This window comes from Ambystoma mexicanum, chromosome 12, assembly GCF_040938575.1.
Source record: "Ambystoma mexicanum isolate Mex_15411 chromosome 12, UKY_AmexF1_1, whole genome shotgun sequence".
NCBI classification, from domain to species: Eukaryota; Metazoa; Chordata; class Amphibia; order Caudata; family Ambystomatidae; genus Ambystoma; species Ambystoma mexicanum.
In genome coordinates, this window is record NC_090936.1 from 804,607,633 (window position 1) to 804,634,383 (window position 26,751).

The 26,751-nt window shown below is 44.2% G+C and overlaps 1 protein-coding gene across 1 annotated transcript in view; it reads right to left on the minus strand.

Annotated features, from left to right (window-relative positions):
• Nucleotides 1-26,751, minus strand: part of LOC138514670 (serine/threonine-protein phosphatase 6 regulatory ankyrin repeat subunit C-like) — a 1,495,665-nt gene that overhangs the window by 127,748 nt on the left and 1,341,166 nt on the right. Inside the window, exons 15-16 of the mRNA XM_069630097.1 lie at nt 23,512-23,592; nt 17,913-17,990 (exon numbers count right to left, since the gene is read on the minus strand). Coding sequence (XP_069486198.1) covers nt 17,913-17,990; nt 23,512-23,592 — 159 coding nt within the window. The remainder of the gene's footprint in view (nt 1-17,912; nt 17,991-23,511; nt 23,593-26,751) is intronic.

Here is a 26,751-nt window from a genome sequence, read left to right on the forward strand (position 1 = left end):
TTCTGCCCACAGTTTAAGACGTGGTAGGAACCGGTGGTATGTTCAGGGGGGTTTTAGCGGAAAAGTGGATATTACTCTAAATGTGTGCATGTTAAAAATCTGAAACTTCATCAGTTAATGTCCCTACCCCCTGCACACATGTATGTAAAGTTGGGTCCATGTCGGAAATTGGAAAAGCAGTTAAAAAGTCAATTATGTACACTCTTTGAATGCAAGCTCCGAGAATGAGCAGATTTGGACATAGACAGGGCTAAATTCAGCCACACCATGTATATGTAATTTTAAACAAATGTGTACCTGTGCAAATATGTTTTTAGGTCAGATATAGATTGTGTGTAAAGTTGACAGGGGTGGGTTCTCTGTATCATAAACAGACCTCATCATGATGACACTTCATTTCATTCCCCCAATCAAGTAAGAAATGGAAGTTTGACCAATTAGAAGCTGAGAGAGAGGTAGGGTCAGTGATGCTAGAACACACCCACATTCTAAACACATAAAAGCAGACAGTCAGGACACATAGAGACCTTCAAAATCCATCTGCCGCTGGAAGCCCTGCCGGAAAAATCCATACTTACCTCCATCAACCTCCAGAGAGCCAAACTAGAGACTTCAATCTATCCAGAACTAAGAGACCAGACCAGAGAGACCCAGACCAGCAGAGAGAGTGACCCAGATCACTGTGAAGTGCAGAGGCCAGACCAGACCAGACCAGAGCCCAGTCCAAAACCCTGACCAGATCCATGGCGAGGCCCATTTCACTCAAGAATATAGTGTGAGTACATAGCAAACTGTGTAGAACCAAGCTTTTAGTTTAAATTCATCTAATTCAATCTATTTAACCTAAGTAGAACTGCTTGATAGCTCCAAATCTGTCACCTGTCATTCTAGCTGCAAAAAGCTGCACTTGTCTTTTTTGAAACTTTAAAATTTCAAATCTGAAAAACGACCTTTATTTAATCGCTCATATCTCCGCAACCGTTTGTGCTAGAGACTTGCAATAACTTTCATCTGAAAGGTTAGGATCGTGGCTTTCCTACGAACCTAGAACCGCATTCCTACCCCTTATAGTTTTACCGCAATCGCGGAACACGCATCCGCGAATTTTACCGCGATTTGCAATTTCTTCACATGTAAAAACGGCTGCTGCTGATTTCCATTTGCCAGAAATTCGTTTAACCTGCTAACTATCCCTGCATCATTGCTAGTGTGAGCCTGGACTAATATTAACTAGATACCACTCACCCTGAACCTCTATAAGGGAATTAAAAGCAAATTTAGCATATTTCTCATTCATTGCCAGCACATATCCAAGCATTGCCTGTGTTTTCAAAACTCCTATCTGTTTTCTGTAAGCTTGCTGGGATTGAACTGAATTACAGTTGATTGCATTTCTGAGGACTGTGTGTTTTCCTTCCATTTCCTTGCATTGCATAAAGAGGGGGGGAGGGAATAGCCCGAGAAAAGTGATTACATTGTCTGGTTGAATCATATTGCGTATTTTCTGTACTGCATTCATTGAATATTGCATCCACCTGAGCTTACATAAAGCGACCTCTACCACATTATACTTTTGTTCCTATTTACCAGTGTGCTACCTTATCCATTTCATATCAACTCATTAGTGATTATAAGAAGTGTGCTAGTGCCAGATTCTCCATTGTTAATATTTACCATATCAGATTAAGTGTGATATTCAATTATTAATTTATTAAAAAGTGTGATATATATTTTAATTTATCAAATAAACCTTTTAAACTTGCAAAACAGAATTACTTCTTGGCTCAGTGGGGTCAGGGGGATTCCAAGAGAGGGGTGTTATACAAGGGTAGTCATCCAGAACGCATGAACTGGACCTAAAGATATATCAATAAGGGTTTTCATTCAGTATTCTAGACTAGGCGTTAACTGGGCTGTAGTGCTGAATTGAATCCTCTTACAGCAGGACACATTATCCTGCCACGGCCGTAGCCGCGACGGGAGATGCGGCCGCCATTTTAATGTCAGGAAGCTGACAGAAGTGCCAGCCAGCCACAGCAATGCTTCTGTCAGTCACTGTAGCTTCCTCTTGTGACCCCTAACATGAGGGATCAGAACAGGACGTTCTGGTCCCTTTGTTTACCCTCCCCAGGTCACTGACCTTCAGCAAACCTGCTGGCTCCGTGATCTAATCTCCAGATTAGATGGTTTTGCAGAGGGTCAAAGACTCCTCAGGCTCTGTGATCCATCTGTAGAGCACAGATCACTGAGCCCGAGGCATCATTGTCCGTCGGCAAAGCTTTATAAAATGCGCCTTGAATTGTGTACGTTTCAAGCCATCTTTTAGAAACATAGAAATACGTAACATATTTCTATGTTTATAAAAGATGGCTTGAAAAGTACACAATTCAAGCCATCATTTATAAAGCTTTTTCGATGGACAAAGACACTTCTGGTTTTGTCCATCCTCAACGCTTTATAAAAGATGGCTTGAATTGTGTATGCTTCAACCCATCTTTTATAAACATAGAAATGTTACATATTTCTGTTTTTTATAAAAGGTGGCTTGAAAAGTTCACAAACCATAGTAAGTTAAGCACATAAGAGTCCGTACCTTACTATGGTTTGTGCACTCTCAAGCTACCTTTTATAAACATAGAAATATGTAACATTTCTAAGTTTATAAAAGATGGCTTGAAAAGTACACAAACCATAGTAAGGTACGCATACAAATATATAAATTCGCACATACATTTATATATTTGTTTGTGCACTTTTTAGGTCACGCCCACCATGGAAGCTAGGCCCCCAAACGAGCCCCCACCCTCTTACCCTATTTAAAGGACTGGCAGTTAGTGGCCCTTCAAAAGCTGCTCTGCGTGCAGGTGCAGGAAAAGAAGCCAGGCTGCGAAATAAGGAAAACAAAATAAGCTGACTTTATTTATAGTCTGAATCCCCTGCTTGCCCTGTGCCTAAAAGAGGGAGACAGTACCCTACTAGAAGCCGGATGCATACAATATACCCCCATGCTCGAGAAAAATGTAAAGGATTAAACATCTCTTGACCTTTACTTGTCGAGGCTTTGGACAAGTCTCCAAACAGGAAGGCTCCATCACAACCCCCAATTCCTCTTAAATTGGCAGGTAAAATAACGACTTTCTTCCCAGTTTTAAAACACATAAAGGAAGGTGGGGGCGAATCAGTACATAGAAGGCCAGGAACCCTCGCTCAGGATACTTCCGATTAACCCCTTAACTGCTGAGGGTGTTCACTCCCAGCGCTCAGCACTTTTTTGGACATTTTCAGTATGTCGGCATTCAATTGTTACAAGTGATTTCCCGGCCAAATTTTTAGGCGGTCATAAAGCCATCAAGGATTGGTGGTTTGCTGTTGGGGTGTGTGAGAAAAAAACAAAAAAAGTGACCAAATGTTGTGTTTTTTCAGAAAATGCTAATAAAACAATGTACAAAGAAATCTGTGTTTTTTTTTTCTTGTAAGAGCTAGGAACAAAATTCAGTTCTGAATTCGCCATATTCCAAGCTTTCAAGAACAGGATGAGTGGAAAGATTTTTTTTTTCTTAAGTGTAGTGTGAGAAACCTGAGGGCGTCCTCACAACTACTCCCCTTGGGACCTCTTCCCAGGTGACCAGGGAAAGGCCATCACTTTTGGATCCTGTCCCTGGGGCGGAGAAACAAGGGAGGATCACCTGGGTGAAGGGTACTTGGGGATTGGAGATGAGATGTCCTCATGCAAGACGTGGTATGCTGCCTTCCCCTTTCAGGAAGAATCCTCTATCCCAGAGATAGTCTTGGCATTTTGCTATCCCTGTCCCCCTGACCAAGAAAAAGCCAAGGGATATTACTAATCTGGAAACATCAGGAAGAGAGTGAAAAAGAGGGGGGGTTAAGGGTGAGGTAGGTGAAACATGTTATTCCCCTTTCCCTGTTGAAGACCAACCTAACCCTCCTCCGGCCTTTATGGGCTACTGTAAAACCTCTCCCCTCATTTCCCCACATTTTTCCTCTGACAGTACTAGGACGAGGTAGAAGCAACTGAGAGTAATAAACACTAAAACCTCATCTCACCACTCTAGTACTGGGATGAGGAAGGTATCTGCATAGTACTTTGAAAGTCAGGTATGTCCCTTGAATTATGGTCAGGCAAGACCAATTGAAAGTCCACACCTGCAACCTTTCAAGTGGTTGTAGGTGTATGTAGGGAGAACAAAGGAGCAGCAAAGAGGGCAACAGGGAGGTCTTTGTGAGAAAGACCAGCAGGGGACCTGTATCGTGAGGAGGCAGACGTGGTGGGACCTTAGAGGAAGCCAAGACATTGGCCAATGTTCCAGTAGACCTGCAGAGCCCAAGACTAGTCGGGCCATTAGGCTGTCACAGGTGTGGGAGCCTCTGTTGTCCAGTGAAAGAAGCTGGACCTGCGAGCAAGGGAAAAGGAAGAGAGGATGCTGCCTGTGTCCATGGAGGAGAGCAGTGCTGCCAGCGTGTGAAAGGAAGCACCAGGTGTGCGACCGGGGCTTGCAGAGACAGGCCCGCTTATCTATGAAGCAGAATCGAAGCCTAATATCTGCCAGAGGAGGAATGCTGAGGACCGAAGAGTGGAATGAAAGGTCACTCAACGCTAGGGCGCTCCTAAGGGCTACGCATGAATAACACCGTGCTCTGTTACACATATTGAATCCCTGAACTGAATGAAAACTTGTAGTAAAGCTAAATTGCACTTATTGAATCCCGAACTGAATGAAAACTTGGAGTAAAGTTCAATTGTGCATATTGAATCCCGAACTGAATGAAAACTCGAAGCAAAGTTGAATCATTCACATTGAATACCAAACTGAATGTAAACCTGAAACAAAGCAATATTACACATACTGAATATCGAATTGAATGAAACTTTATGGGCAAAGGTTGATGAAAGCAAAAAGGGAAAGTGCCCATTTGAAAGCAACATACGGAAAAGAGCACAAGTGTGAAAGAGTGCGACAGAAAGGTAGGGGAATGCCAAAGGCCACCTCAAAGGGAACTTTTATGGTTGGATACAGTGTGGCAAGGCCAAAGATTGGCAAGAGAAGTGTGACACATAATGGCAAACCCAAGAGCTGACCAGGAGAAGCCAGGAGAGTGTGAACCTGCACATAAAGTCAAGAGGCCGACAAAGAAAAGCAAACTGAATGTGAATTTGAACACAGTTGCAAATACAGAATAAACTGTATGGGCGGAAGAGCCTAGGGTTCCTGGTTGTATGATCTGTGATTGGTGGACAGCATGGTCTGACAACTGCGCCTAAACCCACAAGCCCTGAATTGTGAAAGCCAAAGACATTGTGAAACAAACCAAGAAGGAGCATGTTAAGTGAGCTGGTGATGCAAACCAGAAAGGGTCAAGTCGGCCTGGAGTTGTGTTAAACATTGAAAGACTGAGAACAGAATCAGTTGCTACGTTGAAGTCTTGGCCAAGACAACCCCGAGACTTGATGAATTGCAAATACTGGGCCTCATTACGAGTCCGGCGGCAGCCGCGCCGGGAAAACCGAGAGGCTACCGCCAGACCTGGAATGAATTACCGCCTCCGGACTTGCCAGACTTACCGGGGCATTACAGCCCTGATATCCGGTAATTCCAGAGGTGGAATAACATTACTCCCCATTCCCATGGAGTCCCAATGGTGCCAGTGTTTCCATTTCCGTCTGTTGGCGGTTGGCATTACTCGTAGTTTGCCAGTTGGAAACAACGGTGGTGGCGGGTTGACAGCCTAAATTGACGTACTTAGCATTAGCATAAAATAAGGAAAACTAATGTGGTGAAGAATTCCAAGCAGACCGTTTGAAGGATAGGTGACTTGGTGACTTGAACAGGTCACCAAAGAATACAGCGCCGAAAGCAGTGACTAAATCTACGGTACATTTGGGAAATTATAGGGTTGTGTAACAAACCGCAGTAGGAACATTTATGAAAACATTAACACAACCAAGGGAAAACAAAACTAGTTCTACCTTCCCAATTTTGAGACATTTGCAACCAGGAAACATCGAAACACGTGTGCAACAACACATATCCTACCTTCCCACATTCCCATAAGTGTCCCGATGAAAACAGTACCTCACATGACCTGGGCGCAGAGGGAAAAGACTAAACCAATGGCACACCAAACGCCCTTGGGAAGACTGGATGTGGCCTTGTGGACAGCCCACACATTTGGGTCTGCCGTGTCGCAGCCACCAGGAAAACAGGGAACACCATGCATTTCTGAAAGGAAGACACAGATGGGAATCGAAAGAGGTCTTACTTGCGTGTGTCACACTAACATTCATTACGCAGAATGCCCAGCAAATTCCAAGATGTAGGGAAAAAAAACTGATTTTTTAGACATTTGCCACCAAGAAACCATGTAAACATGCATGCAACAACACTTGTCCTACCTTTCTATGTTCCCACAGGTGTCTTGATGGAAATGGTACCTCACATGTGTGGGTGTACTGACCTGCACACAAAAGGAAAAGGCTAAATCACTGGTACATCGAACACCCTGGGGAAGACTGGATTTGGCAATCTGCACAATCCATAGGTTTGGGGTTGGCATGTGGAAGCCACCAAGGAAAACAGTGAACCCCATTGCATTTCTGAAAAGAAGACACCCGTGGGAATCCAAAGAGGTCTCACTTGCGTGTGTCGCACTACAATTTATTAGCCAGAATGCCCAGCAAATTGCACAATGCACAGACAAAACCCACAATTTTTAGACATTTGCCACCAGGAAACCACGGAAACACGCGTACAACACTACATGTCCTACCTTCCCACGTTCCCACATTTGTCCCAATGAAAACAGTACTTCATATGTGCACTGACCTGGGCACAAAGGGAAAAGGTTAAACCACTGCTACACCGAACGCCCTGGTTAAGACTGGATTTCGCCTTTTGGACAACCCATCGATTTAGGGCTGGCGTGTCGCAGCCACCAAGGAAAACAGGGAAACCCATGCATTTCTGAAAATAACACAACCGTGGGAAGCCAGAGATGTCTCATTTGCATGTGTCGCACTACAATTAATTTCCCAGAATGCCCAGAAAAGTTCAAAATGTAGTGAAAACCCCACAATTTGGAGACATTTGCCACCAGGAAACCACAGGAACACGCGTGCAACACCACTTGTCCTCCCTTCCCACCTTCCCACAGGTGTCCCAATGAAAATAGTACCTCATATGTGTCGGTGCACTGACCTGGGCACAAAGGGAAAAGGCTAAACCACTGATATACCGAACGACCTGGGGAAGACCGGATTTGGTCTTCAGGACAACTGTGAGACAGGCACGGTATCAAGAGATGACACAGACAACAAAGTTTTACGTTTGAAACAGTAAAGTTCTTTAAGGACAGGATTGTGTAAGGGCTAATTTGCCCTATCTCTAATTTAGATATTTCCCTCAACTGATGCAGCTAAGGAAAGTCGAAGTCAGTAAGTCTGTGTCAAAAACTATGCTTGCCCTCACATCTAACTAAATACATGCAGGGATTTTCTTACTCAACAAAAATAGTGTACAAAAGTAAAATGCAAAACTTTATTTCTGCTGAATATATTCTCTGGTTCCCTTCTCCAAGTTGAAAGCTTATTAGTTCACAAAGTTCACATAGTGTTTTTAGGGTTCCCTTCCCCAAGCTTTAAAGCACTCTGATTCATAAAGGTCAAGAGGCTTCTTTCCAAGTTCTAAGCATATTAGTTCACAAAGTTCACCAAGGTTTCTCAAGGTTCCCTTCCCCAAGCTTTAAAGCATTCTGATTCACAAAGGTCGCTGGGCGTTTTAGGGTTCCCTTCCCCGCACTCAAAGCCCCCTGGTTTCACAAAATTCAACCGGTTTCTCAGGGCTCCTTTCCTCCAGTCTTTTGGTTAACAATATTCACAGGGTTTGTCAGTGTTCCCTTCCCCAAGCTTTAAGTACTTTGATTCTCAAGGTTGAACAACTGTTCTCCATTATTCAACAAGGCTCTGGGTTCTCCTTCCCAAAGTTCGAAGTCTCTTGTCACGCTATTCAACAATCTCACTATACTTAACAGGAGCTCTGGATTCCCTTTCACAAAGCTTAAATCACTTTCAATAGTTCACAATATTCAACATCAGATTTCTTGGTCTCCTTGATCACTTTCATTGTTGGTTGGGGCCCTCTGGTGTAGGCCCAGTTGATAGACTGCACAGTCCACCCATTACAGGTTGCGCAACCACATGCCCTTAGCTTCCCAAGCTCTCTTTGATGTTTTTTGATCAAGTTTTCTCACACGTCATTTTGCTCACACGTCATTTTACTCACACTTCATTGTGCTTCCCTTTTCTGTTGCTCGCTATTCATCCTTGATACTCGTAAGGGTTCACCCATTGTGCAGAGACCTTCAAACACGTGTCCTTCCTTGTACTCGGTCACTCTGATGCAATGTTTTATTCACTTTTAGCTTTCAGTTAATTGTTCACGTCTACACTCGATTGTCTTCTTGTTAAGGCTTATCGTTTTCATTCGGACACTGTCGACAACGTGCCGACTGCATGCAACCACTCTGCTACACTGTATCCATTAAGTTCATTATTCACTTCTACAGTTGATTGTCCTCTTGTTAGGTATCTCGCCTTTGTTTGGAGACTTTCAACAATGTGCTGACTGCACACGACCACTCCACTATACTGTATTCAGTCACATGCATTCAGTTGCGCACTAAGTTTCTTAACACATGAAACTCACTGGTCGCTTTGTGCGATCTTGATGCTTCATCTGCTCCCACAGTTTCTGCCCATAGGCACTCCTGGGTTGCTTCTCCACCCACGGGAATGAGCACTCTGAGGGACCGCCTGCCTGCACGGCTTCCTCTTACTCCCGCTGCTGGCTCTTCTGAAACTCAATTCTTCTGTGACCCTCCTGCAGGCAACTTCTCCAGCCCTCTTCCTTGGGTCAGCAGTATACCAGTGTTTCCTAAGGGAGCTCTGCATTACTCTTTGAGTCTTCTTCCTCGTCCCAGTACTTGATGGAAATTCAGAGGGTAGGACAGGGTATGAATGACAATTTCCTATAACGGCTGATGGAGAGTAGGCAAATCAGTGTTGGAAAAGGTGGGACACCATGTCTTGCCCTGAGGCCCCCTCTCCCAAATCCCCAGAGACCCATCACTCAGGTGATCCTCGCTCACTTGTCCACCCCCAGGGTCGGGTTCCAAAAGTGATGGCCCTTCCCAGGCCACCTGATCAGATTATCCGTGGGGAGTGGAGGTGAGAATACCTTCCCGAGACGCCCCTGCAGGGTCCCCATTCCTCAGTGGAGGGGAAACCTGTAATGCGGCATGGCCAGAGCTCCAGGACTGCCGGGGGTGTTGCCCCTGTCCTTGCGTGCCTGTCTTCCATGTGGGTCAACCGCCCCTAAATCCAGTGGCAGTAGCACGGAGACCCAGTAGGTCCACATCCCTCCCCAGAGGGAAAAGTTGTGATACAGCATGGCTAGTGCTCCAGGACAGCCATGGTTGCTGCTCCCGCCCTTGGGTGTCTGCCTCGCACTTGGATTGACCAACCCCAGCTCAGTGGCAGTCATGGGGAGCCCGAGCGGCATCCCCATCCATCCCCAGAGGGAAAACCTGTAACGCAGCCAGGATAGAGCTCTAGGGAAGTCGGGGGTGAATTCCCTGGCATTCGGTGCATGTCTCCAATGTGGGTTAACAGTTCACATATCCAGTTGCGGTCCCAGGTAGAACCGGCAGGGTCCCCAACCCTCACTTGTAACGCAGCCAGGCCAGAGCTCTAGGAGGGTCTAGGGTTGTGTCCCCAGCCTTGGGCACCTGTATCCCACGTAGGTCGACCATCCCCAAGTACAGCTGCGATCCCAGTGGACCCCGACAGGTTCCCCATCCCTCCCCGGAGAGAAAAGCTGTAATTCAGCCCAGCCGGAGGTCCAGGATGGTTGGGTGATGTCCCGAGACTTGGGCGATTGTCTCCCAATTAGGTCAACCTCCCCAAGCTCAGCTGTGGTTCCGGGGAGCCCTGGCAGGGTTCCCATCCTTCCCTGGAGGGAATAGCTGTAACACAGTGCAGCAGACCCTTAGGATGGTCGGGGATGCTGCCCCCACACCTTGGGCTTCTGCCTCGCATGTGGGTCGGCTGCACCCCAGTCCAGCAGCGGTAATAGGGAGACCCGGCAGGATCCTGTATCTCTCCCAAGTGAAAAACTGTAACGCAGCACAACCAGAGCTCCAGGAAGGGCAGAGATGCTGCCTTGGTTGTTTGCCTCGCATATGGGTGGGTTGACCACCCCCAGCCCAGCGGCTGTCATTGGGAGACCTGGTGGAGTCTGGGTCCCTCCCACGAGGGAAAAACTATAACACAGTCCAGCCAGAGCTCCAAGGATGCCAGGGGTGCTGCCTCCAGCGCCTGTCTCACATGTGGTTCACTGTACCCAAGTCCAGCGGCAGTTCTACGGAGCCCTGGAAGTGTCTCCATCCCTCCCTGGATGGAAAAGCTGTAACAAAGTGCAGCCAGAGCTCTAGAGCGGTCAAGGGGTGATGCCCGTGTCAAACGTCCCCAAGTCCAATGGCAGTCCTAGGGAGCCATAGTAGGATCACCATTCCTCCGCAGAGGGAAAAACTACCACTGCACCACCAGAGCCACAGGACGGTTGGGGGTGCTGTCCCCAGCCTTGGGCACCTTTCCCGAATGTGGGTTGATCATCCACAAGTCAAGCTGCAATTCCGGGGAGCCCCAGGGCGGTATCAGGTAATAATATCCCTATATATATGGTTGCCGTATATAATGTCGCTGGGAAAAGGTTGTAGCAACATTATATAGGTGACTAAATATATAGGGACAGGATGGGGTTGCGCTCCCCATGAACAATAAAAAAAGGTTTGGGGGTTGTGGGGGTGTCCCCCGCATGTTCCATGCAATAATGTCCCCACAAAAAAAAATTCTGTGATTTTTTTGCATGGCGATATTTTTGAGGGGACATTATTACATGTAACCCCCCCAGGGTCCTCATCGCTCCTCGGAGGTAAAAGCTCTAACGCAGCCCAGCCAGAGCTCCAGGGTGGCCGATGGAGCATCTCCCGGCCTTGGACACCTGTTTCCAATGTGGGTTGACCGTCTTCAAATACAGTGGCAGTCCCAGGGAGCCCCGGCAGGTGCCCATCCCTGCCAAGAGGGAAAATCTGCAACGCAGTCCAGTCAGAGCTCTGAGATGTCTGGATTTGATATCCCCGGCCTTGGGCACCTATCTCCCAAGTGGATCAACCATCCCCAAGTCCAGCAGTGGTCAAAGGGTGCTATGGAGGGTCCCCACCCCTCCCTTGAGGGAAAACCTATAACACAGCCAGGCCAGAGCTCCAGGAGGGTTGGGGGTCCCCGGCCTTAGGCACCTGTATCCTATTTAGGTCGACCGTCCGCCAGTCCAGTGGCAATCCCAGGAAGCCCCGCCAGGGTCACCATCCCTCCCCAGAGGAAAAGCTTTTACGCAGCCCAGCCAGAGCTAGAAGACAGCTTGGCGTGCTGCCTCCAGTCTTGGGCGTCAGTCGCCCATGTGTGTCGACCGTCGCCAAGTCCAGCTGCAGTTCCAGGAAGCTCCAGCAGTGTCCCCATCTCTGCCTGGAGGGAAAGCTGTAATGCAGCCCGTTCTTGGGAGCATGTCTCCCATCTGTGTCGACCTTCTTCAAGTCCAGCAGCAGTTCATGGGAGCCCGGGAGGTTCTCCATCCCTCCCCAGAGGGAAAAGCTGTAATGCAGGCCAGCCAGAGCTCAAGGACGGCTGGGGGCGATGTCCCTGGTCTTGGGCGCCTGTCTCCCATGTGGGTTGGCCATCCCCAAGTCCAGCGGTGGTCAAAGGGTGCCCCAGAAGGGTCCCCATCCCTCTCTGGAGGTAAAAACATGTAACGCAGCAAGGCCAGAGCTCTAGGAGTGTCAGGGGTCATGTCCCTGGCCTTGCGCACCAGTCTTCCATATGGGTTGACCATCCCCAAGTCCAGCGGCAGTAGCAGGGTGACACGGTAGGTCAATGTCCCTCCCCCGAGTGAAAAGTTGTGATGCGGCACGGCCAGTGCTCCAGGTCGGCCATGGCTGCTGCTCCCAGCCTTGGGTGTCTGCCTCGCATGTGGGTTGACCGCACCCAGCCCAACGGCGGTCACGGGGAGCCCCAGCGGGGTCCCCATCCATCCCCAGAGGGAAAACCTGTACTGCAGCCAGGCCAGAGCTCCAGAGTGGTTGGGGGTGAAGTCCCTGGCCATGGGTGTCTGTCTCCAATGTGCCTGTGTCCCATGTGGGTGAACCAACCCCAGGCCAAGAGGCGGTCCTAGGGAGTCCCGGCGGGGTCCCCGTTCCTCCCCAGAGGGAAAAGCTTTAATGCAACACAGCCACAGCTCTAGGATGGCTAGGGGTGATGCCCCCCCTTTGGGTGTCTGCCTCGCAAGTGGATCGACTGCCCTTCAGACCAGCTGACGTAGTTGGTGCCCTGGCAGGGTACCGATGACATCATCACATTGTGCATGCCGGTGTCATTTTTTCAAATAAATACGAACAGGGCACACAGGCAGTTGCATCCTTGCGAACCTGGTGACCTGCCGGATTATGCTAAGAAAAACAAGGTAAACTGACACTCCTTTCCAAAATTTAGCACTCCTGGAAGAAATTATGTACTTTGAAGGGATTTGCCTAATTAGTAATATTTCAATATACAGGGTACCTGAACAAGAACTCTTAGATAATACAGAGAGCAAACTACTAAGGTATGATATACACCCAACCCTTCATAATGTATAATATTTGTATTGAGATAATTAAGGAATTTTAGGAGATTACAATATCAGTGTATTGTATTACAGATATATCCAAGGGCTCCAGATCAGAGAAATCAATATTTTTGGTCAATGGCAATCTAAGAAACAAAAGCCTGGTAAATAGGAGTGTGCAACCATGAATTTACAATATGCTTTGAAATATATAAGAATAATATGAGTTTAGAAATATGTTTATAGTAAATGTGGTTTTTGTACATGTTTTTTCTGTTTAGAAATAGTCCCTGAAGATGGTCATAGTGACTCAAATGCATTGGACGTAAAATTCAACAGGCCTTTTCTTTAACCTTTTCTGGAATTAAATACTTTACAAACTTTTGAACAACTTTGAATTACAATCTTATTTTTCAGCATTCAAAGAAGAGAATACCACAAACTAAAATAAAAATAATTTGAAGTGGACATCCACACAGGTCTTTCCAGCTGTCTGGGTTACTATACCCAGACAAACATAATGGGTCTAATTCACTGATGCGTTTTATAATTGTGAAACCCCATTGGAAAATGCTCTGCGAATTAGGCCCTTAATTAATTTTACGTACCACACAATTCTTGTCAAAAAAGTTATGCCTACTCAACCCCACTTGGTAATCCAACATGTCTTTAGTTCAACACAACAATTTGTCAATTCATACTTAAAGGTTTTGGAACTCACTCTTTGTGACCAGGGTTTGACTCCCTTCCCCTGTATTTGTTCAGGAATACTTGAGCAAAGTTTTAGTTGCATAAAGATATATTCAACATAACAAAAAGTATCTTCCATCAACTGTCTTTTGCCTTGATACTACAAATGTCTTTTCCACAAATGATTGTTCACAAATCAAGACCACTGTTGTTCTCCACGGTATCCTTATGGAAAGGCAAAAGGCTTTTTTTCAAAACACAAGTTCAAGAACCAAAGCAATAGTTCATGTAAAAGTATTTCCAACAATTATCAGCATATCACACCTTCTTCAAGTGAAATACTTTTGTTCAGGATTGCACAGCAACTACTTTTGGTGAATCCACAGTTGTCAAACAAATGATAAGGTTAACACGTTCTTTCCACCCCACCTTTCCGCCACAAACATACTTCTTCAAATCATCTTCTTTCCTGGTATACTCGCCTGCCTGGATTACTATGATCACTTTCCTGGTATATTCACCTGGCAGGAAGAAAACTCCTACAGATACAATCAAGCTTGATGACAATTTTGATTCCAAGATTCTCCACATAAATATCTCTTGAAGGGGGGCAAATGATAACTGCCTTTTCTTAGAGTCTATTGACTCTTGGTAATGTGTGTTCCTGTTTTCCTCAAAATGGAAATTCAATAAAGAAGCTTTCTTTTCAGATTGTCTCTTGACTGTTGGCAGTGTGGGTTACAAGTTTCACCCAACTGATATCCCCAAAACAGAGAGTTGCACTCTTGTCACCTCTGTATGTTTTCACAGTCTGTCATCTGTTGTCAATGCAGGACATATGCTTTGCCCACTTGATATCTCCTAAACAGGGATATATGCCCTTGTTGTTTCAGTGTAGTTTCCATACAACCTTTTGGTTGTTGGAAATTCTGGTCATAAGCTTTCCCAAATTGTAGTCTCATATAAGGGAACTAACACTGTGTTTCATTAATTGTTCGGTATTCAAAGTTATAGGATTTCTGCTTTGTTTCCTAGTCATAATCATGTGATTTTAACAATGTTCTTATTTGGAGTGCCCAGGGACAGCATTAGCATCTGGCAAACTTACTGGCTTTCTTCAACGTCTCCACTTTGTGGTTGGTTGTTGTGGCAGACCTCTTGTGTCCTGTCTGCTCTCTCTTCACCTTCTGCATACCTCTGGTGGGCTGAGCGTATCTCCCTTGGAGTTTTGAAAGCTCTGTTGGTCTCCCACAGCTTCTCGCACACCGTCACGCTTTGTGCTGAGTTGTGGGCATGTCTCCTCATCAGCTGGGCTTCTTCGCCACACACTGCTTCCTGCTGCGTGCACTCTGAAAGGCTGCTCGTCTTCACTCTCTGTGACGCTTCCACTGGCGTTCTTCTTTCTGTGGCTGTTCCTGCATCTCGACAGCCTCTGCTTCTGTACTGCCTTCCACATATCCTTCACCTCCTTCCTCCAGCTGTACCTCATTTTGGATTTAAATGTCCTGCTCAGTTCCCTGGTCTCTAACAACTAGCCTGCACCTTTTGGTTAATAACATTCTTAATTTTCACTGTTTTTGAACCCTTCCTCCTCGTCCCAGTAAGCATTATAGGTACTGAAGTCCATAATTGTATTGATCCTTTTATATTCAGGTGTGACTTTTTTTATATACTGGGAGTTATCAGGGTGAAGGAGGGAGGAATAAATAAGATTTCTGTCTTTGAATGATTGAGGTAAAGAAAGCGGGAGCGCATCAGTGACTGTACAGAAAGTCAACAGGCAAAAAAAAATCTTGATAGTGTCTGTAAAAGAGGAGAAAGAACGGAATATCTGAGTATTGTCAGCATAGAAGTGACAGGATAGTTCAAAAGTCGTAATTATATCAGCCAGATGTGTAGTAGACAGTGAGAATAACAAGAGGACAAGCTTTGGGGGACACTGTGATGTAGAGGAACAGCAGAAGAGAGATTTCCAGCATAGGATAGTGGTCAGTAAGATACTATCTAAACCAGTTTAGAACAGAGCCAGAAATGCCAAAGAAAGAACGAGGAGATAGAAAAAGAAACAGCAAGTATTTAGCCAGGGCACTGGTCACACATAGCTAAATTAATGCAATAGTTTGATCCTTGGCTAACCCAAGAAAGAAATTGCTTCACTACTGTCTCTCTAGAATAGTGTGGCACACCAGGTATTCACATCTCTTGAGTTCAGAAATAGTCTCCACTGGCTGTCCATCCCATATAGAACAGCGCTAAAAGTCCTCCAAAGGAGCTTTTTAAAGTGCTCTAATGTTATTGCATTGGAATGCCAGGGTGAGCTTGCTAGCGAGACTGGGGGCCTCATTACGACCCTGGCGTTGGACCATGGTGCTATAAGCACCATGGTCCATGCCGGATTCCGGCATGGTGGATGGCGGAATGACCGCCCCATTACAAGGTTGGCGGGGCGGTAATTCCCCATGGCCCCTTCCCCATTCCCATTTTTGGCCCATAGGGCACAATGGGAATGGGGAAGGCGCTAATTACGGCACCGTAATTACCACCAAGGTCGCTTAGCGCCTTGGACTTTAACGCCTGCAAAAAGCAGGCGTTAAAGTGTGAATCTGGCGTTAAGGGTTTAACTGCGCCGCAGCCTTTTACGGCGCCGTTAACCCCTTAACGCCAGGGTTGTAATGAGGCCCTGGCTATACAAATATCTCAGAGTGAAACTTACCCTCATAGTGTAGGCCTGTGACATAGGAGGCAGATGTGCCATATACAGTGTCCTCGCCAGTAAAGGAACGTGTTTATTTGGACTGTGCTTGTACTTGGTTAGTTATTGTTACTCACCACACCAAGGATCGGAAAATTGGAACCGGACCTCGAAGACAGAAGTGGTGGAATTCTCGGAGCAACCAGTCTCAACCTCAGCTACCCTGATTTCAGTGAATCAGGCATCCTCAAGAAGAGGGTCTCTTTTCTATGATGTATCCCTCTGCTGTGTTGATAAGACAGACAGAGGTATCAATCAAATAAAAGAGCGGGGTAGACACACACCGCTAGACCAACAGCTGAAAAGAAACCACAGAATGGGTTATACGCGGTACAGATAAGGATAGCAATTGAAGGAAAATCAACAATTCATGAATACCTGAATAACAAGTTGGTTGGAGTAGCAGAGTATGTACAGAGCCTAGAAGGACAATGCAAAAGACAATAAGGAACTAGCTTAATTGACTTAAGGACTCCCCTTGAACCTTAGAGAATGCACAACTAACCTGGAAGGAGATGGTTAAGGAGCAAAAGGGAAATCCTGCTGGAAAGGACACAACGACAGGAGAAAATAATAAACAGGGAAGTTAGTGAGGGAGGATACACCCGAACGGCACGAGGGACGCACTAGGTACGGGTTGGTGCAAGTAACTGGAAAGCGTCCTGAACTGCACTTGTAAGATCAGAGTACAAATCCAGCACAATGTCCAAGGTAACGTGTAGTTTTTATCACAGCGAGGGTAGGCAGAGTTTATCCAAGAACAAACAATCACAGGAAGCAATGAGCACAGTTTGAAATGAAGGAACACTACTGAAGGCAGTTATTGCCAGGGGTGACCGCTCCGATACAGCCCTTGCGAAAGGAACCAAAAAAAAGCTACAGAGTGTAGGAAAACGACTTCTAACAGGAAGCCACCAACAATCCAGGAAACGTTCCGAGTCGTAACAGCGTGTAGAACCAAAGGCAACAGGGCAATCCGTAAGCAGTTCGAGTGGAAGGCAAAGTCGAAAACCAGGGAAAACACGTTGGAAGGTTGAAGAAGGAATTTAGATCGGGGGCTAAACACGTAAGGGTACGTGTAGACTACAATTAGCAGCACCGAGTCCCGAGAGGAACCGGTTTAAGAATGCCAGGGGCGGAGCATCGGTGTACGTGTTGTGCGTAATGAGCGTGTCAGCTGACACGGCCGATGCCGACGCCGGCGTCCATACAGTCTCCATGGAAACCGATAACGCTGCCACACCGATGTCTCACCCCGGACTGTGTGAGCCGGTGTAAATGCTGAGGGAGATTGGCGAGAGCAGCGCTGCCGAAGCGTAACAGTTATGCACAGAGGAGGAGTGCAGATGCTTTCCCTTGGTTACTTCCCTTGGTTACTTGCAGTTTAGGTTGAGTGTTGTCCTGAAATCGGGGCATGGGATTTTTCCACAAAACAGTGTTCCAGGAAGAACAATCTAGCCATATCCTGGTTCTGTGGAAATCCACACCAGTGCCTGCCCTCGGTGGGGAGGAAAGAGATTGAAAAGTTGAAAAGTGTGGTTAAGGTTATGTACTGTATAATAGTGACAATATGAAAGATACAGATACCTACAAACTGGAAAGAGATTTCAGAGGAAGCTTGTTGGATTATGTGTGGTGTAGAAAACAAACCACATGTTGGTCTAGCAGCAGCGTGTAGACAGAATAGCATCAGGAGTGACGAATGGTCGTACTATAAGAATAAGTCTGCAAATATTTACCTGTTGCCATTTTCGCTTTGAGCATTGACGTTCCCTCCATTACTAAGCAGGAAACCCAGGCTCTGGACTTTATCTTCCCTGTTGAACAAAACATGCATTTACTATTTAAATATATTTCACTCATTCATATGGTTGAAATGAGTTCTTTCTATACATGTCTTGTTGTCAGTAATAATAACCAATATATGTATCAATGCATTGTTAAGCTTTTCTGCATCCAAGCTCTAAGGAAAGGTACTCAGTAGTTATGGATTTCTAACCAGCAATGTCCTTATTATAATACACTTTGCCCTGTATTCCATAACTGCATAGGAATTCCTTTCAATATTCAACAGATTATTTTATCGATCATTGCTTCATTGAACATACAAAACTCCAGCTCACTTTACAGGTGTCATTTATTATTACAGTGGTAGATGGTCTCACACAGGGAAGGCCCTGTAAATCACAAGACAACATGGCGAACTGGGGAATCTAGCTTCATATTTATGATAGATTAGCTCTACCTAGCCCCTCATCTTGTCATAATTCCTTGTGTGACGTGGCACTATGCATTTTCAGTCTCCAACTTTATTTCCGAAGGATGCCATTTGGGTTGGTATCAGCATATCAGTTTTTCAAAAGATCAGGGATGAATTGTTTGGAGGAATGAAAGGAGTGTTCTGTTTTCAGGATGATGTATGTGGTGAGTCTGAAAGAGAACATGATGAGATACTAAAGCAGGTTATAAGAATTTTGGAACAGAGAGGTATGACTTCGAGAGAGAAGTATGTGTTTAGGAAAGGGAAAAGGGAAAATCTAGAGCGTGGTATTGAGGTTCGGTGTGAGGTCAATAAGCGAAATGGCGGATGCAATAAAAAGGGCAGGAACACCTAAGTCAAAAGGGGAGTTGAAATCCTTTTTGGGGAAGATTACACTTTATAAAAAATGTGTTCAGAACTTCACCAATAAAGTGACAGAGATGAGAAAGTTAATGAAAAGAGGTGAAGAATTTGTATTGAATGATTTGTGTGAAAGGGAGTTTCAGAAAATAAAAGAAGAAATCTACTTAGCAAAAGCTTTAAAAAGATTTGACACGTGGAGAAGGGGTGCGAGGACCTTAGATGCGAGTGATATTGGTGTAGGAGCATTCTTAACGCGAATGAATGGAGATGGCAGAGCGAAAATTGTTACACATGCTTCCAGACTGTTGAGGGGTCCACAAATAAACTAGTCTGTTCTGGAGAAAGAAGCCCTAGCATGTCATTGATCTGTGGTGAAATTCAGGAATTTGGTATAGGGTGCAGAGTTTATTATACAGACACACCACAAACCCCTAAAAAATATCTCCGAGTCAAAAGGTTTGAACAATGTATTAAGACATGTTGCTAGTTGGGTCACCAGAAGGCAAAGTCACAAATTTAGCATGGAGGTGATTTCTGGTTAGGAAAATGTGTTAGCGGACCAATTTTGTGTAGTCAAGTAGTGGAAGAAAGTAGTGTCTAGGTTATAGAAATTATTTTTGCTACCGATGATGGTGTTAATTGGAAGGAGGAGTGGTTCGAAGCTGTTAATGTTGATTACATTTTGATATGTGTGATAGGTTATGTGAATTCAGAGTGGCTTGTTGTGGAGAATAAAACAGGAGGAGAAGTGTTTCGGGGAAGTCTGTGATGAATTGAGTTCTGTGGGGGGATTGTTGTATCAATCGAACGTGTTGTTGTTTGTGTATCCCTCAGGAAAATGTTTTCGATATTACACATGAGGCACATGTGGGTGTGACGATGACAAAGGCAGTTTTAAGGTTTGACTATTGGTGGCCAGGCTTTGATCGTGATGTTGAAAAGATGCTAGTGGATTGTGTGGAGTTGGGTAACATGGGAAAAAGAGAGTTAGAATGTTTGCAGTGAATGTTGAGGTGCCAGAAGGAGGTATGGGAGGATCATTGGATGTCCTTGGTCCAGTGGACATGGGTAGTGGTTGTGGATAATTCATTATAGTATTGGTGGACTTTCTGTGTATAAGGACTGTCTAGGGGGGGATAGCTCAGGGGCAATGCGCTCATTGTGAAAGCAAGACGACATATAGCAACACAGGTTTGAATCTCGGGTCCGCGCTTAGAAACCTCTTCGGTATTAAGCACATTATATAATAAAACAATTATAATTATAATAATGATAAGATTGTGAGAGAAACCGGACAGAAACGGTGGTGGAATTTTCACAGGCAATATTTGCGAGAGAGGGTATCCCATCTAGTATTCTCACAGACAATGGGACACAAATCACTGGAGGGTATTTCCAGGAATATTTATAGAGATCTGATAAACGACTCAAAAGGACTGCATTATATCATCCAGAGAGTAATGGCATGGTGGAGAGGACGAACAGGTGCATGTATCATATGTATCATGGAGGCCAATAAGATGTAATTCACCTGTGCCTTTGTTGTTCTTATAGTGGTAGGATAGGTTAGTTTGGACAGTGGACAGAACTTGGTTTGGGACTCTCACTGATGACTGACGAGCAACTTAGCTAGCTTTTTTAGGTAAAGAACAACCTTAGTTTAAAGAAAGTTAGGAGATTTCACCCATCATTTAAGAAACGACATCAGTGACATGGAAAACTGGAGTCTGTGTTCTTCTTCTGACCCGCAACAGCAGATAATGTACACTGGACTGGGAGTTCTTTATCGGAATGGGAGTCCTTGTCCCTGAGAAGGGAGTCACTCCCAGTGAGGTCCCACTTGCCCAGACCATAGGGAGGATCTTGCTGAGAGACACACCTCCATAGCCTCAAAGGGGTTGGCTCTCCTCTGGGGAGAAGGGACGAATTGTCCAGCTATAGCACGAAAGCTATATTTACAGCTTCCTAGAGCTTACTGACTTCTATTAGTTGGGGAACAAGAGCACTTTTAGTTGAAAGTAGCAACATTTTCAATTGAGGTTGTATAATTCTTAGTGGTGTGCAGAAGCATTGTTGTTGATAAGGGCAAATTATTAACAGGGGTAGACAATCACTGTCAGTTAATAGGATCCAGACCCTCAGTAGTGAGTGGCATCATGTGAGCTGAAGAGCCACATACCTTCGACCATCCAGTGGGAAAGAGCAACCTTAATGTTCATGAGGAAGGCAGGAGATGGGGATTTTTGTGTAGGGAGTAGCAGCACTTCAACAGTGCACCGATACATTTAATGTGCCTTTACTCTGTTGGGCTCTCTTGACCATGCTCAGGGTTCCTACTTTACTGGTGCCTGGGCGGGATGAGATTCTGCCACCATTACATTTCCATTTGAGCAGCCACAACTTTCAGCGGCGGCTGACAAACCCACTGGAATCTGCAGCAGATTAAATGATGAGTAAACAAACCTTCTCTACTAATCATTTAAGAGTCCTTGAGTCAGGCAGCAGTGCTCTTGATGATATCTATTAACAATAACCCTAAGTTCAATTTGCCAGACCAGAGCCCTCATCTCTAGTAGGTTCCAGAATTGCAAGTTATGTGCTAGGTGGGATCTCATTAATGGTCCATAGAATGGAAACCTCAGTTCCATTTGTGGTGGATGAAACTTCCTTAAGGATCTCAACCAATCACCCTGCTCTTCATGCTGCTTTGTCACATTGCTTGGAATCAATAAGCTAACTGAATAATATGCCCACAACCTCAGTTGGCAGTGGTGCTCTCTTACACCTCTTGTGTGCAGATGGTGTAAGGCCCTTTTCTTGGTCTGAGCTCTCCTTATTGGTTATAGTTGCCTGGATAGCTAGGGGCTGCAAGGAGAGTGATACACAGGAACTCTGACCAGGGTTCCAGAGTAAGTAGACAGGGTAAGGTAGTGTTAATGTTTTGTTCATTCACAATGTTTTTTTATTTATACCCTGCGATGTTGCTTTTGATCATTAATATGTTTATCATCCCACAATGGGTGGTTGACAATGATGTTTTCTATTATGTTTTGGTTTAGAACTTGGATGCATTGGTCCACAAATGACGATGTATGTTTTTTTATTAATGTTCTGGCATTTGGACTATGCTATCTTCATATGTTCTTATATGTCTACTATTTGAAATAATCGTATCATGCATCAGTCCTGAGGAAGATCTTAGTAGGTCGAAACACGTGTCAGCTGATATTTTGAAAATAAATGTTGACAGCAACACACATGATCTTGTGTTCAGTAATACATTTGGCACATGTTGAGAGTGACTAGCACACCTTTCCCTGTCCTCTTTCACTTCTCCTCTGTGTTTCTGCACTTCAGCATTGACTTTGCTCTAGATGAATTGAATCAATAGTTGGCATCTCCTGGATCACAAACAGTGTTTTTTTAATCAAATAGGGCTACAATATTTTGAATTGATCTGGCACCTCACAGGTAACGTGCTTAAATCAGGGACATATCATGTGAATGTGATCTCCCCCTGTCAAACTAGAAACCCTCCCCCTGTCAAACTAGAAACCTGGTAAAGAGGACATCTCCATAATCAGGAGGATACCAATGATGTTTTTTATCCAAAAGTATGTGGGATAAAATTACACTGATTTCATTAAGAAAACTCCCACAAAACTAAATTGATTTGTGACAAAAGATAACTGATTTGTGAAAAAAACGTGTACAAAATTTTATATTTCTGAGGAGAAACAATGAATGGTTAATATTTTTATAAAATTGAACAGATTAATTAAAATAAAGAATGCATTTCTTAAAAAAAGGAGAGATCCACAATTGGAAAATATGGACACTGTAGAAATGTGCAACGATTTGTTGCTCGTCTGTTGGTAGATTTGAGCATATTTAAATGTAATGTATATTTTATTTCATCAAGCAAAACATGATATATATGCCAAGCTTTAGTCAACAGATGTACTAACAATGAACATAATGTATTGTCAGATAGAAATGTTCAAGCCCATAAACTCTTATGTGGATCTTGCATACTCTTGATGCAGTTATAATAGCATGTCAGGCAGATGAACAGTATGGCCTCTTGTTTTTAAGAAAGCAACAATAAAACATCATGAGATGTTGAATTGCTGAAACTTTATTAGGTTAACTCATATTTTTGACTTCTTCCTAAAAAAACCATGTAGGTTCTTTCCAGATACAGGGACCTAAATGTGCTTGCAAAGTAGCAGCCACATATTGCTAGCCTTTTAAAGGTATCACCTCTCCAAGAGCTCTACTCTTAATGATGTAATTCTTCCTGTTATTTACTATTTTTAACTCCTCCAATTAGTCAGGGAATCATATTCGTACTTTCATATATATCATGTTTCACGATTTAATACATTATTTCCAAAAGCCCTGTTCCAATATTAAATTATGACATGTGTGAATATGGTTACATTTACCCTAAAGCGTATATGCCTCCAACTCTGTTTTTGACTCCTTAATCAAATAAGTAGTAAAAGCATTCCTTGTAGGACTTTTTACTAATTCTACTGTCGCTAATCGGTCTTTCATATAATATTAAAGGGCTCACTACCCCAAGAAGTTACACTGATCTTCGCTCTAGGGAGGTTTAACTGGAGAGAGATTTCTAAAAATATAAATAATGTAATGAGAAAAGTAATACTTCAATATGAGAATCAAGGGGAAATAATAAAATAGTTACATACACTTTGAAGTCATCTAGGAGAACGTTAAACATCAATTCTTCCTGTTCCCGAGCCTTGAAAGTAAATGATTTTGAGATTAACCTGCAAAATATAATATGCAATATAAAGTTTAATGAGTAAGAGTTGGGTCAAATAAACAATGATTTAGCAATAGATACATTGGATGCTTTCATTATATAGACAATACTGCTCTGCCGTTTGAAAACACATGTCAAATGCTTGTTAGAAGTACTGTATTATTACTTTTTTAAACACCAGCATCAGCCCTTTGTATGACTGTGATGGTACATCCATTTTGTTTTTGCTGAACACAATAATAACTGTCATTGAATACCAACAATGTAGATCTAAGATATTGTCGAGTTTGTCATTGTTTTATTATATATTTCACGCTATTTTAGTAATGGAATAAAACACTACACATCGAGTAAGTGACGTTTCAAGATATGATACTGCATGTCACACCTGGGAATACATAGGGACTCATTACGAGTAGGGCGGTTGGGATATCGGGCACCGGTAAGGAGACCGGTGCCGGTAATCCCTTACCACCCTACTACGAGTTCCCTGGTGGGTCCCTCCTTTAACGCCTGGTCTGACCAGGCGTTATGGATGGGACCCGTTAAGGGACTTCAGAGCTAATAACGGTACCGCAAATTGCGGTACCGTTATTAGCTACTTCCCCATTCCCATTGAGCCCTATGGGGGCTCAAATGGGAATGGGGAATGGTTTATTCAATGGGGATTTACCGGTCCCGCAAAGGTCGGACTACACCGGTAAGTCCCCTTTGAACGAGACCGGTGCCGGTACCGTTATTGGAGGCAGTCATGGCGCAAATAGCGCCATGTCTACCTCCAATCTCGGAATTAGGCCCATAGACTCAATGAAAAGGTATTTTGGGATACTGGATACTAGTGATCAGCTCAACGACCCACTAAAAACTAAACTCCATTCAGCTCTCAAAATGAACAACAAATATGCAATGCAAATAATGTCTTTCGGAATGTATGATACATATCTAAATCAATATCTCTATCTGCTATACTGATGTGACATTAAAGATAAGGTTGCATCAAACTCTACATAGCAAAATGCAAAAGTGTTTTCTTCAGTAGGTTTCATTGCCATTCATGAAAATTCACCAAAGTAGGGTTTACCACTGATCCAGCCAAATCTGAACACTCATGCCAACATTTTCTAATCAATGTTTTTATGCCATAAAACATCGCTGAAAATGCCTGTTGGTTCATTGACTCTTACCAAAGAGGCTGATATGTTCTATTTAGCTCTGGATGTCTCAGAACTGATTGCTTCAAAAGAGATGTTAGGCATGCATCTTAGATTTTAGGTGAAGCAGGGCTTAGCACAAAACAATCGAAAATCAATTTAGCCAATCTATAGATAATCATTTTAAAGTGTATCATTTCTGCAAGCAGGCACAATAGGTGCAGCCTCAAACACACACTCGAACAGCGACCCATTCACCCACCATCCGAGCTGAGCCATGCATAGTAGAATCAGAGGGCCAAAACGAAATTAAAAATATTCAGAAAAGGTCAGGGATGAGCTGCCACACTACACATGCAGTAGGGCCATTCCACATGCATGGAAGGCTGATGTGGACAAATGTGTTTAAATATACATTGCAAGGGTCACAAAAACAATCGATGCCCCCAAAACACACACTCGCCTTTCAGCCATGCACAGTAGCATTGCGAGGACAATGCAAAATGAAAAATATGCAGCAAAATGTACTCGATAATCCGTACCGCCCACACCCACAGTAGGGCCACTGTACATCCGCATAAGAGTCAGTGGAACAAAACGAAATAAAAAATGAACTAATACAATACACACAGACACACATAAGCTGCTATTTAGCCATGCGCACCTTGGTTGGAGGGTCAGAAGAAAATAAAGAATATACCACACAATGAAGTATAATCCACACAACAATTCTGTAAACAATTCTGCAAGATGCACAACCCGATCTGTGCACCCAACAGGCAATAGGGCCACTGTAAATGTGCTGTTAGTTTAGAGGGATAAAAGCAAATGAAATATGTTCCACACATTGAAGCGGTGGAACAAAAAAACATACTGATTCAAAGATGACAGCGGAATAAAAAATAGTATGCTTGGAAGGAGCGTTCTCATTGTAGCAGCATACAAAATAATCCTGAATGCTGAGAAAAATACGACGAGGTCCAAAGAAACAAACCCAACACTGAGTGAACACTTTATAATATTGGAATCATCATAAAAAATCAACAGCAAATTACACTTGTCACTTCTCAAGGAGGTAAGAAAGCATATTTATATACACATGTGAACAATACAAGTTTCTCTAAATGAAAATGAGAAAATCAGTGGAATTTGTTTTAAAAAAAGCTAGAGTTACTATTCATGAAAAGATAAACTCTATAATTGGTGAAAAAGCCAAAGTTCAGGTTTAACAATTTTTTCAACATAAAACTAACAGGAAGAATAACATTAAATAAAACCAACGTTATAACTGAGATATATGGCCTCATTACAAGCATGCTGGTCCGGAAAGAGCAGTGCCATTAGCACCATACCGGCACATCACGAGTCACGATGCTGGAAACACTGTCACCACAAACCCACATCCACAGTGCTACCGCATCCGGCAGCACTATGAACGTAAACAGTACCGACTACACAGAAACCCAGCCATAGAAATGGCGTTGCCACCGTGAAGATCGCACCTGTAACACCATAATAATTCACCTGTAATACAGGCACCGCAAACCACTCGTTAAACAGTGCCAGGTGTGCAGAAATAGGCCCCAGGTACACAAAATCAGTTCAACTGCACACCACTGACCACTAAGAATGTAGAAAAGGACCACACCCACAGCCAACCCCCGTCACAACACAACCATGCTGGCAGTTGGAGTAGCAGCCATTGGGCTGGGGGCACTGCAAAGAGGGAAAGAAGAGGAAGCAGAAGAGAGGCAGAGGATGCGGCAGAGGTGCAGGAGGTGAATGAGGAACAAGAGGGCCATGCAGAATAGCAATGGCCAGCAGGCAGCACACCCAGGGCCACACCCTGGAACCTGACCCCAAGCCAAATACACACCCTATACTGGCTTGACAGGGAGACCATAACCTCAATTGTCACCCTGATTCATGACGACTTAGCCAGCCTGATAAACATATGGGCCCTCATTACAACACCGGCACTAAACCATGGCGCTATTAGCACCATGGTTGGT